Source organism: Carassius auratus, chromosome 9, assembly GCF_003368295.1.
Source record: "Carassius auratus strain Wakin chromosome 9, ASM336829v1, whole genome shotgun sequence".
Classification (NCBI taxonomy): Eukaryota; Metazoa; Chordata; class Actinopteri; order Cypriniformes; family Cyprinidae; genus Carassius; species Carassius auratus.
In genome coordinates, this window is record NC_039251.1 from 16,285,172 (window position 1) to 16,298,312 (window position 13,141).

Sequence of the window (13,141 nt, forward strand, 5' to 3'; positions counted from 1 at the left end):
GAACTGAATCTCCTATCTGGCTGGCCCTTGCAGCTATGACGGCACATATATGGACCCTATATATATAACAAAAGATTATAAATAATATTTATTTATGAATTAATGTTTCATTTGTGATCTACATTCGGCCTTCTAATGTCTTAACAAATACTGCAGTGAATTTTATTTATATGTGTTTCAATTAATTAATATTTTACATAATCTAAGAGTAATCGCATGTTAATATTAATCTCAAACTGTCTAAAACCAAATGCACTAAGATCTTGACTACTGCAGCAGGAACAAGCAATTAGCAGACGCAGATAAAAAAAAAATCTGAAAGTGAAAAAAAAAATCACCTTTAATATAAGAGCCAAATTTATTTATTGATTGATCAAATGTATTTATTCATTTAATTTATTTATTCATCGTTATTTAGCCAATAATCTTTTTAATCCAAGGGAGGAAGTATGAGATTTTTGTATAAACTTGAGGATATACTGTATTTGTACAGTTACCATCAAAGGTATATGAAGCAAGTCCTTGTGGTATAGTTTTGCAGATAAGAGGACTTCCCGAATCCCCCTAATGAATAAGAAGGAAAGAAATATATTAATATAATATAATATAATATAATATAATATAATATAATATAATATAATATAATATAATATAATATAAGATAATATAATATAATATAATATAATATAATATAATATAATATAATATAATATAATATAATAATACCTTACAAAAAGCATGTTTTCCATCTGAAACACTGCAGATCATTATCTCAGGGTTGAAGTAATGCTGCCACATTCCTTTACATTTTGAGTTCTCCTCCAGTTTAAGCTTGACTTCCTGCATCACATCTGATGCCTCGTTTCCTTTTGGGGATTTTATCCCCCAACCAGCAATGGAGCATTTAACATTAGCTGGTGTTTTTCTATTTTTCTTAGGAAGATGTATAACTTTCACAAATTTATTCAGCTTGGCTTTGTTCTTCAGCTGCAAATAACATTATATAATGTCTAGAGAGCAGACAAAGCGCAAAATATAGAATTATAGCAGGTGAAGCTAAAAATACCTTTAGTAACATGATATCATAGCTTAAGTCCTGCTCGTTGCTCTTTTTATACAAAGGATGTTTGATGTATTCCATCACTGGGATCCTCTGCTGGTTGTTCTCCACCTTGTTGATGCTGTGAGCTCCCAGAACAACCTCAATGTTGTCCAGATCTGAGTTAACATCGAGACTGTGGAAATAATAAATAAAAAGTGTGTAGTTATGTTTTTTTAGTTGTAAAGTATTTAAATAACTAAATAATAATCATAATAATAATGAAGCCAGAGACATACTCACTTCAGACAGTGGGCCGCTGTCAGAACATAATCCTCTCTGATCAGCATCCCTCCACATGTGTGACATTTATTATTTTGAATAGATGCCATGTATGGCCTGGAATTACGTTTAGCCTCTTTTCCTCCAATAATACCACTCTCCATCCCACCTGCAATAAAAAAGATGAGTAATTCTCATAGTATTAAATTAGGCACTGAATGAAGAAGGGACATAATTAAAGACCCATCTCTTTAACGTCACTTACACATAACACACTAGCACATTTCTATTATTCAAATCCATTAAAGTAATGTTAGACTGCATTAATTAGGTCAACCAGAACTGGTAACAGTTCTCATAACACAGACTGAGGGATCTGCAGAGAAGAAGGCAACACCGTGTCTACTACGGACGTGAGCAGCGTGACAAACAACAGTATTGAATCCATTATAAGTTACAACTGTCACGTCCGATGTGGCCATGGTTTAAGGTGGCAAGTAAATAAGTGTAGAATTGCATTGTTTGTTTGCTTATGTGCATCAATCAGAGTGTAAAACGAGAGAGATGTAGAGGCAGGAGAAAAGCGTTTGATTAATGGGGGATATTGATCTATTGTGCGTCTTGTTGCCGAGCCCAGCCTTGATATAATGACTGACAGGCTGGGGGCGTGATCGGCTTGGAATGGATTTTCAAATCCAAGTTGACTGGTCTACACTGATCGCAGGGTATTTAATGAAAATGCAATTCAAACCTCTTAAGTGTAAGTGTCAATGCATTTAAGAAAAATAAAAGACATTTAAATCACCATTTTCTGCACATTTGGCTCAGAATGCATTTCAATATTCACACTGCATTTTGCTACAATTATCAGGCAGTGTAACAATATAAATTCAGGAAAAGAAATGAATAAGTGATATCTTACCAGCCAAAGAGATACCAAGGAGAAGAAGAAAAGAATACAGAACCATGGTGCAACAGCCTGTGTTTAAGCAGTAAGTGTAAATATACTTCAAAAATACTACTCAAACCCACTTTCTAGGATGTGTAACTCCTCCCACTCTTACCTCAAACCACAAATATGTGTAAAATAACAAGTAGCCATTATCCAACAAACAGCTACGTCAAAGGAACAAAGCGTAATTAAATAGTATTTTCTCAGAGTTAAATTGTTGTTTCCATTTGTTTTTACACTCAAGGCTTAACTGCAGTTTGAGGCTGACTTCCTGCAGAACATCTGATGCTCTTCCTCCGTGTTTTTTCATCCCCCAGCCAGCAATGGAGCATTCCACATGAGCAGGAATATTCTCAGTGTTCTTAGGTAGCTCAAAAACATCCACAGACTCATTACGCATAGCTTTGGTCTTCAGCTGTAACATACAGTATTAGTGAATGAAAACCTCTATGAGTTTTGTAAAAACAAATAAATAAAAAAATAAGATCCACCCAATTTGAGCACAAATAATACCTTTGATATCATATTTCCTTGTTATCGTTCTCATACTTATGGTGTCTGATATACTTGTCTACTTGAATAATCTGCTGGCTGTCCTCGTTCTGGCTAATATCGTGAGCTCCCATAACAACTTCTAAGTAATTGGAGGTCTGACTGTGAAAACATTTAATGTCAAAGTTATATTAGTGGTGATCACTGTAGAGGATTATGACAGTACATTGTTACAAAGACTAAAAACTTTTTTATTAGTAGGAAGAACCTTTAAAGGTGGTGGGGGGGGGGTGAAATGCTAATTTTCACTCAATCTCCTGTTAATCTTGAGTACCTATAGAGTAGTACTGCATCCTTCATATCTCCAAAAAGTCTTTAGTTTTATTATATTTATAAGAGAAAAATAGTGTGTGCCGATTTTTTTCGGAAAAACACGAGCCGCTGGAGGCGTGACGTGTGGGCGGAGCTAAAGAATCACGAGCGTGAGTAGGCTTTTGCGTTGAGAGCGTTTGGAAGTTGTGACATTACCGTGAGGGAAAAAAAACATCATCCAAAACAAACCATGGCTAACCGTAAGATTCAGCCGTTTATTTATGATCCAGAATCAGATCCCGAGGCTGAAACTGAACGAGAGCAGCAGCATCAATGACTACAACAGGACGTCTCTATGTGGTATGTATTGAAACTGTATATATTTGCTTATGTAACCCCTCTCTCCCGGGTCCTTTCTGACGCTCCTCGCACTCGCTCCGAGCAGGGCTCGAATCCGGGTCTCCGGCATGGGAGGCGGACGCAGTAACAAGGAGGCTAAATGGCTACAGCCACTAACGTCTGTTGCTAGTGCGTCTCTTGAGATCGGGGAGGTTTACCTGCACAGCACTACTCGCTGGCCTCCCGTTACACTTTTGGAAAATGACTAAGTTCCACTTTATGTCATCTTTTTTTTTCTTTAGAGGTGTACAAGGTTTATTTGATGTGCTTACACGCCAATAGCTAAGTTAACAACACAGAGATATTTTAAGCAGTTTTACTCACCGCCTGCGGTTCCAACACACGATCGTGACCCTTTTTCGTTGGGATTGTATCATCCTTAAGAAATAAACGATACGCAAATCCGGCGTCAAACTGGGCCTTGTTTGTAAAACAAGCATCTTTGAAATGCAGGGAACAAACAAAAACAGTTGCACAACTCCGTTGATGCTCTGTAAAAATAAACTCCATCCACTGGTCCCTTAATGATTTTTTCTTTTGGTAATCTGTGCAGGGTTGTCTTGCCCTCGCAACCAAAAACACACTTCTTTTGAGACTTTTTTTTTACGACGCTCTCGCTCTGATCAGTGAATGTCTGTGCTCTCAGTGCTGTGCTATACGGGAGCGCGCGCTCTTCCGGGAGAAGTGTCCTTAGGACCCATATAAGGAAATTCCGCTCCATCTAACGTCACACAGAGCCATACTCGAAAAAAAACTTTCCGAAACTTGTGACAAACCGGAAGGAGTATTTTTGGAACAAAAATACTCCTTCAAACGTACAACTTAATTTTTGAAACTTTGTCCATGTTTAGCATGGGAATCCAACTCTTTAACAGTATAAAAAACTCAGTATGCATGAAATAGCATTTCACCCCCTCTTTAACATTCAAGAAATTATTTTTTGAAAAACGCTTTAGAAAACTTGGGCCGAGTTGGGCCGAGTACCAAAACAAACTTGTATTCAATCATTAGTAAGAGTGTGTCTACTCATGATGGGGATGAGAGAGTGCTCAATGCACAGGACGGACATTAGCCGAGCTGAGCAATGACAGAAAGATAAAGATGGCAGGCAAAAAACTAAAGAGGAAGACGTCTGTGGAACAAAGAAGGCTTGTGTTAAGGCAAGAAGTAGGACCCATGTAAATATTGCATCAGCTTTCCAGCACTGGAGAGAACTCAAATAGTGGGAAGGCCGGCTATCGGGTGCCAAGGTTGCTTTGTTGTTTCTCGATAGGTGAGTAACATGGGTTTTGCTTTGTTTTCACAGAACAATTTGTTTTGGTGATTTGAAAAATAAACATTGGCAACAAGAAATAACTTACCCCATCTGAAATGTGTGTTTTGAAGACAAACAAAGGTTTTACAGGTTTGAAACGATGTACAATCACGAACATGCCACAAAGTCTGACATGGAAGAGAAGAAATTGTTGAATAGTCATTATTTTTGTTTTCTTTGCACACAAAAAAAAAGTATTCTTGCAGCTTCGTAACATTACAGTTGAATATCTGATGTTACATGAACAATTTTATTGATGTCCTTCCTACCTTTCTGGGCCTTGAACATAGTAGTTGCATTACTGTCTATGCAAGGTCAGAAAAAAAACTCTAGAATTCTATCAAAAATATCTTAATTTGTGCTCTGAAGATGAATGGAGGTCTTACAGGTTTGGAAATAACAGAACTCTCATTTTTGAGTTAGATTAGATTCTAGTTATCACTGTCTGTAGTAAAACCTCCCAGCTGGGTGTCAGTCAGTTGTGAGATTAAGGCTGTGCTGTAGTTTACTGTGGCAGTTGTGATGGCCTTGATCTTTTGGCCCACAAACACATTCATACTCAAGAGTCAGTTTGCCCACGTAGTCTTAAACTGACGTATCATTTGAGTCTGTTCTTAAGTTTCCACCATTTTTGACAACCATTTACAACAGGTGTTTTCTACAGGTCTTGTTCCAGTTGCAATAAGAATCATGGAGTTATAACAGAATCTCCATTCAAACTCTAAAATAGCATAACATACATTTACTGTTATACATAATTGGAATTTGTTTAATTTTTCACTAAACACAATTTTTTTTTTTTTTTTGACCAAAATCTTAACTTTGCCTCATCCTATAAGTCAGACTGAATTTACAGAATTACAAAGGCTAGTTACACATTAGGCTAGTTATACATTATACCAAAATGTATAAATAAACCACTGCATTTATAGCTGTTTATGTTCCTATTAAAGGCAGAGATCATCATAGGCCAAGGCTGTGAATCATCAAGGCTGTGAAGCCTTCAGAAGACCTTGTGATATATGGCCCCAGATCCTTATTCTATGCACCAACTGTTTGAAGACAGTTGGTGATTTAATAAAAAGCAGTTTGGCTTTATCAGCCTTCCTTCTTGGTCTTTATGAGTGGCTGATGCAAAAGTCATAAAGACTTCTTACCTAAATGAACCACAAACAGGAAAGGAAATTAAGACACATAACTAAACCACTGTGTAACTATGGTCATTTAAAGTGTCAAATACACTTACTGTTACAATTCATTAGCAATAATAATACCCTGTAACACAAAACCAGTCTTAAGTCGCTGAGGTATATTTTTAGCAATAGCTAAAAAAGTATTGTATGGGTCAAAATTAAACTATATTTAAGTAAAGATCATGTTCCATTATGATATTTAGTAAATTTCCTACTGTAAATATATCAAAATGTAATTTTTGATTTGTAATATTGCTAAGAACTCATTTGGAAAACTTTAAAGTAAATTTTCTCAGTATTTAGATTTTTTTTTTTGCACCCTCTGATTTCAGATATTCAAATATCTCGGACAAATAATGATGCCCTCAAAAGACTGAAGAGATAAAATGGCATTAACATAAAAGAACAAACAAGTAAAACATTTTAGGTATATTGAATTGATTGACTGACTGGAAAGAAGTCTCTTAAAGGGTTACTCCACCCCAAAATGAAAATTTTGTCATTATTCACCCCATAAAAGCTCATCTTCATCTTCGGAACACAATTTAAGATATTTTGGATGAAAACCTGGAGGCTTGTCCCATAGACTGCCAAGTAAATAACAGTGTCAAGGTCCATAAAAGGTATGAAAGTTGTCGTCAGAATACTCCATCTGCTATCAGTTTTTGAAATAAAACAGCACATCTTCATGGTGCGGAGGACAGAGAAGAGCACATGCATCACTAGAGAGGTATTAAAAGGAGCTTCTGACTACATCTTGGATATGCTATAGTGACAGTATGGCTATAGTTTCTTATAATCTCCTATTTTGACTGGAATTGTGTTGGACATAATTATATCAAATTATATTTCAAAATAGTTTGGCAAAAATACATTGCTTTACCTTCCCTTCTTCTGAATGATATACATAAACATCTTAACCAAATAATACAAATTAGCTTATAGACCTAAACAGTATAGCTATAAAAATAAAATAAAAAATCTAACTAAATTATTATTATAACTAGTAATAGTGAATAAATCTAAAGCTTTTGAGACTATTATTTTGTGTTTTTTATTTGTCATTAAGATGTAACCAAAAAAAAAAAAAGTTTTTCACAAGGTCTGTCCACGGTCCTAGCTATTGTCATGCCAATCATGATTGTCAGCCACAACAAGCTTGCTACCTTGAATTCTTACTAATTTTCTTTGCAAACACAGGATGATGTGGTTTCACACCTGACTAACTGAGAGGATTCCATTCGCACATTCAAGTGCACATACACATGCTTGCATTAACATTTCTATATTTTAACACTCAGTATTTCCTTGAATTAAATATTAATGGTAAATGGACTGCATTTATATAGCACTTTCAACAGACCACATGGCCATCCAAAGCGCTTTACAATTTGCCTCACATTCACCCATTCATACACACATTCACACACCGACTGCAGTGTCTGCCATTCAAGGCGCCATCCAGCTAGTCGGGAGCAGCTGGGGTTAGGTGTCTTAATAAATAAGTATTATTTATGGTTTCTTGGCATTGAAAATATCTGCACAGACATTTAGTAATTCTTTTAATAATAAAAAAAAAACCACACATTCAAGTTGTAAGCAGATCAAGGGTACTGTAGAGCTGGATAAACTTAGTGGTAATTTCATAAGCTTTAATATACAAATCTGGGGCTGGTTCTGGCATCATACAAATAATAAGTTTTCATTGTGTACATTTTTAAAAAGCATTCAACACGAAACACTGACAACAGTAGTAGAAACGATTTGATTTTCAAGCCGATGTAATACATCTCTGTGACGAGTGGGGCGGGGCCGAGAGATGTGGGAACGAGGAGTGAGGCCGGTGTAGTGATTGGAGATGAGCTACACCTGCGACCCACCACTGGTCTCGAGTCCCACGTAGGATATGGAAGGATATAAAACTGGAGTGACGACAGTGAAGGACGAGAGAGGAACAGGCCTGGGCTTTTGTTTATGTTTTGGCTTTTATTTGTGCGCATCAGTCGTCCGTGAGGGGCTGATGCGCTGTTTTGTGTTTATTTTTGTAATTAAAGTCTTCAGTTGATTGTCCACCGGTTCCCGCCTACTTCTTCCCGTAGTTATGGAGATTTTATTATTACAGTCTTCTTTCTTGTACTGTACATATACCCAAAAACCAACCTGAGTAAAAGAGATCAAGTAGTCCGCCCTAAAACATAGTCAGGCACAACTTCTCCAAACTCCCAAGGCACATTTCTCACAATCTTTAGGATGGGGTTGCCTGTCTGTAGACAGATGAATACATAATATGGTCTCTATTTGCATGTTATATAATGGAAATCCACTAAAAGGTGCAGTCAGTACATTTTGATTTATGTTTGGATGTTTATACTGCTTTGTTTATGTTTATACAGCTTTACCTAGCATAGCTTTAAATCGGAAAATGAACATGCAATATACAGACCAGTAAAGGACTGACAATAATACTGTTTCCGGATCTCAAGAGATGAGGAAGAATTATACAACTCTCCGAACTCTGACTTTCCTCTTTCTTTGATCTTCTCTTGGAACCTTTTCTGGCCAATGCTGCTCAGTTTTAGCTTTTTCTGAGTTTGGGAAGGACTTACTAACTGATCCACTACCAGCTGTGTTGTTTACACTGCTTTGCCCTGCAGCATCAATTCAATTTAATTCAAGCTTATTTGTATAGCACTTTTTACGATACAAATCATTGCAAATCAACCTTACAGAAAATTAAGTTTCTAAAATATTTAATTGTTGCTTATCAGTTGTGACTGTCAGTCTATGAAAATATATGGAAAAATCAATTAAAGTTCAATCAATGTAATCAAACAAACGATGAACACTATTAACAGCAATTATTATATGATGCAATCACACTTATAGCAAAATTTGGTAGTTCTGTATATTGTTTAATGGTTAACATCATCTGAGAGGTTGGCATCATCTCTCCTCAGGTGTTCTGGATCCAGACTGGAGCTTGTGTAAATCCTAGTGTGACTGCGGGATGTCAATACCGTGGCAATACAGAGAAACATACAAAGACATAATTAGCATAGTTGCTGTTTCAACCAAGTAAAATCAATTAGTTTGTCCCAAGCTAAAGAATAATAATGCACATTTGTTCAGATATAAATGGAAAATTGCTTGGCCAAAAAGATGTGTTTTTAATCTAGATTTAAACAGAGAGAATGTGTCTGAACCCTGAGCATTATCAGGAAGTCTATTCAAGAGTTTGGGAGCCAAAGGCGAAAAAGTTCTACCTCCTTTAGTGGACTTTGCTATCTGTCTAGTTTCAAATGGTAATCTACGAGATTCTGTGTACTGTTTTTATAGGTCCAATAAGTAAAATCTCTGTCTTATCCGAATTTAATAGGAGAAAATCATTGGTCATCCAATCTTTTTAACTTTTAACAAACTCTGATAATATTATTACCAAGGGGCAACATGTATATTGAAAATAGAAGAGGACCTAGGACAGATCCTTGTGGCTCTCCATATTTTACTGGCGATAAATGAGATGACTCCCCATTTAAATAAACAAAGTTATATTATTATATAATTTTGTAATTGATCTATGAGTATGTCATGATCTGTGATGTTGAACAAAGGCACTAAGATCAAGTAAAACTAACAATGAGATGCAACCTTTGTCTGATGCATGCAAGAAGCAAGTCATTTGTTACTAGCATCACTCCTACTTTGGTTCTCTGGTCCATGAAGATCACATTAAAACAGTCTCTGATACATTTTACTATGTCTTTACTGAATATTAGATTTGTATTGTTTTAGCCTAGTCCATGACTTGCGTTTAAATGTGCAGACAATCCATGAAGACGATCCATTACAAATATCATGTTTAAAACAAAAACGTGTAGAACTGTGATGATTCAAACAATGAAGAAAATAAATTAAACATTTTGTGAAAATATATTTTTTGTTGTTTGTGTTTTTTTTTTTTTTTTTTTTTTAATGACTGTGCAACAGTTGTTTCCACCTCAAAGCACAATTTCACTCCCTAATAAAGTTATCTTTTTAGTATATCTTTCTGAGATCATGTTCATGCCCTCCACTTAAGAGATGCTATGCATGTTTGTCAGTCACTGTTCAGGTCAAAACAGACAATATTACAAGCATAAGTATGGATGTACAGGCTCTCGCTCACACACATACACACATGAGCTTACCAAGAAAGCAATGGAAATTGCCATTACAGTGGCCATTTTAACCTTATTTTAAAATATGTGATGTGGTTATGTGATTAAATTATCATTACTTTTATTTTTTGAAAAATGCCCTTTCATATTTAAATTTAATATTTTTATATAGCCTATTTTGTTTCTATTTTTCCCCCAAATACAATCAAATAATATTTTCATACTTTTTGAATAATTCTCTCTATCTCTCAAATTAATGCACGATTTTGGTTTGATTTATAACAACTGATTTTGTAGATGAGAATATATATATATATATATATATATAAAAAAAAAAAACTTGGACCTCGTAAGTCACCCGAAATAAAGAGTAGAGAAGATACTTTTCCACCGTTTATGACCCACAGAGAAAAGTGATTAATGGGTAACGGGTTGATAAAGGTTGAGTAAAGGACATCATTGCTATTATTAGAATCATTAAAAAAAACAAACAAAAAAAAAAACAGAGAACGAGCAGCTAGCTTGCTGTGAAAAAGTTTTTCGACTTTTGCATGTGTAGGTCGAGAGTAACGTGTAGGTTCAAGTGCTGGGCAGTTCCTGTTGTTGTGGGCAACGTGACGCTTAAGTTTTGAGTCATCATCACCTTGTTGGTTACACTTGCAAAGAGTGTGTGAAAGTTGCACATGAAGATGACACATCGCACTTATTATTTTATTGATTTAACATTAATCTGTAACGGTGACAGACCTTACTTTACATAATAGTCTCTATTCACAATTTTTTTTGTTTGTTTGTTTTTTTAGTAGAGCTATTTGATGCAGTTTGGATACTTTATGAATTAAGTTACAGGTTCGGACCCAATGATTAGTTTGATAAGTGATAGTTTATGTATGAAGCTTTGTGGGGTTCGAACCATATATATATATATATATATATATATATATATATATATATATATATATATATATATATATATATGTATATATATATATATATATGTGTGTGGGGGGGGGGGGGGGGGGGGTGCTGGTCATATAATTAGAATATCATCAAAAAGTTTTTGTATTTCACTAATTCCATTCAAAAAGTTAAACTTGAATATTATATTCAGTCATTACACACAGACCGATATATTTAAAATGTTTATTTCTTTTAATTTTGATGATTATAACTGACAACTAAGGAAAATCCCAAATTCAGTATCTCAGAAAATTTGAAAATTACTTGAAGAACTGAAAAGTAATGAACATGAAAAGTATGAGCATGTACAGCACTCAATACTTAGTTTGGGCTTCTTTTCTGAATTACTGCAGCAATGCGACGTGTATAATACATTTATAAAAAAAAACACCGGACTTCATTCCTTTTTGACGGTGGTATCGTCCAAACTGATACTGAGTCTCTTTTTCAATTTATGAATTAATGCACAAACCAAACCAATGAAACTAAAAACATAATGAGCCCATTTACCGTCGTCGCAGATAAAAAAAAAAACAGTCTCAGACAAAAGTGTCAAACACAGAGACATCGACCGACAATGAAACGCCTACTTAAACTAACCAACAGATGGCGACATTGCAGCAGATTTGTGTAGTTTGTATAGAAGGAACGCACCATTATTTCTCAGGAAAAGAAATGCAGTTAATAAAAAAAAAGAAAGAAGAAGAAGAGGATTAATAATAATGTTGGGAAAACACTGCTTAAAAACAACTATTTGTTTAACTGCACATTTGATTCACAACCATTTCTGAGATATAGATATATTTCCATGTGCAACAATCCCCAAAGTACCATTCTATCATCATGATTTGTTTAAGTGTAAAACCTCTCATTATAATTATTGACTATTTAAATAGCTTTGTTGTTGTTGTTGTTTTTTATAATATAAACAATTGATCATTAATTAACATTAACTGAAGTCTCATTCATGGCTTCATCCTCTCCTCTCAGCCCTCAGAACATCATGTTCAGTGTTAGTGATAAATTAGAGGTTATCCAATTAAGAAACCCAAAGTCTGACAGACATCTGTGTATTGCCCATTTAACCCTGTTTGTGTGTGTATGTGGATGGCGTTTCGGGACGTCCTGCCACTGTGCCATAGCATTGTGGGTCCCACAGACAGATGGTGCCAGCTTCATTCTGAGATCATGTTCACACACTCCAAGAGATGCTATGCATTTATACAACACACACACACATCTTTGGCATCATACCAATGCATGTCAGTCACTGTTCAGGTCAAAACAGACAATATTATAAGTATGGAAGCATAGGCTTACAAACACACACACAAGAGCTTACCAAAAAGATTTGTCTGCTTAACCATAATATGACAAGGACACAGCTAGAGTTTTAAGGTGAGTGGGGCTGTATATCTATCCTATGGATCAAAGGACTCTGGGTTGCTACTCCTTGGGTAGGCTACTCTGTAACTTTAATGTGTGTCCCCATAAAAACATAACAAATATTAGAATTTTCAGAAAAAGCTCAATTTTTCTTCTTCTTCTTCTTCTTCTTCTTGTGTGTGTGGTTTCATGTCTGTTTAAATATATATATATTTTTTTTTAATGTATATTTTGTTAGATTAACAGAATAAACGTAGACATTTTGCCCTCATACTTTAAATATATTAGCCTTTTTTCTTTTTTCTTTTCAGTGACATTTTCCCTAAAGCCCATGCAAGATCTAACAAGGCTGGTGCTAGATGTCATGTGAACTTTTATTTTATATGTTAATTTATTTCACCAAAACAAATTTTCACATTCATATTAATTTTCTTATCCAAAAAGTGTGAGGAGAGATGCAACAGGAAAGTTATTGATGCATTAGAGAGGCATTAGTGCTGTTTAACACTTGGCTGGTATATCTGGAGACAGTTTTCAGTTTCTCCTTCCTCTGTCACTCTTTCTCGCTTTCTCTCCCTTTCTAAGTTGGCAGTGAGCCTAGGTTTGGCTGCAATAACGGCCTCCTCCAGACCTCCGGCCCCTCCCTCTGGTCTC

General features: G+C 35.3%; 1 protein-coding gene across 1 annotated transcript; it reads right to left on the reverse strand.

The window, feature by feature from the left end:
- Positions 1-411: 411 nt before the first annotated feature.
- On the reverse strand, positions 412-2,307 carry LOC113109329 (granzyme B-like). The gene is made up of 5 exons (XM_026272947.1): positions 2,244-2,307; positions 1,343-1,490; positions 1,067-1,235; positions 727-987; positions 412-564 (listed from the first exon to the last, which is right to left on the reverse strand). The coding sequence occupies exons 1-5, from the start codon at positions 2,287-2,289 to the stop codon at positions 415-417; spliced, it is 774 nt and encodes a 257-aa protein (XP_026128732.1). The 5' UTR covers positions 2,290-2,307; the 3' UTR covers positions 412-414.
- Between the last annotated feature and the right edge of the window lie 10,834 nt (positions 2,308-13,141).

What these genes read in the sequence shown, in the direction of transcription:
- LOC113109329 (XM_026272947.1), bottom strand. Translation starts at nt 2,289, where the DNA reads ATGGTTCTGTATTCTTTTCTTCTTCTCCTTGGTATCTCTTTGGCTG. An exon ending in CCTTGGTATCTCTTTGGCTG is followed by an intron (nt 1,491 to 2,243) that starts GTAAGATATCAC and finishes TTTTTATTGCAG; the next exon opens with GTGGGATGGAGAGTGGTATT. An exon ending in ACAGCGGCCCACTGTCTGAA is followed by an intron (nt 1,236 to 1,342) that starts GTGAGTATGTCT and finishes TTATTTCCACAG; the next exon opens with TCTCGATGTTAACTCAGATC.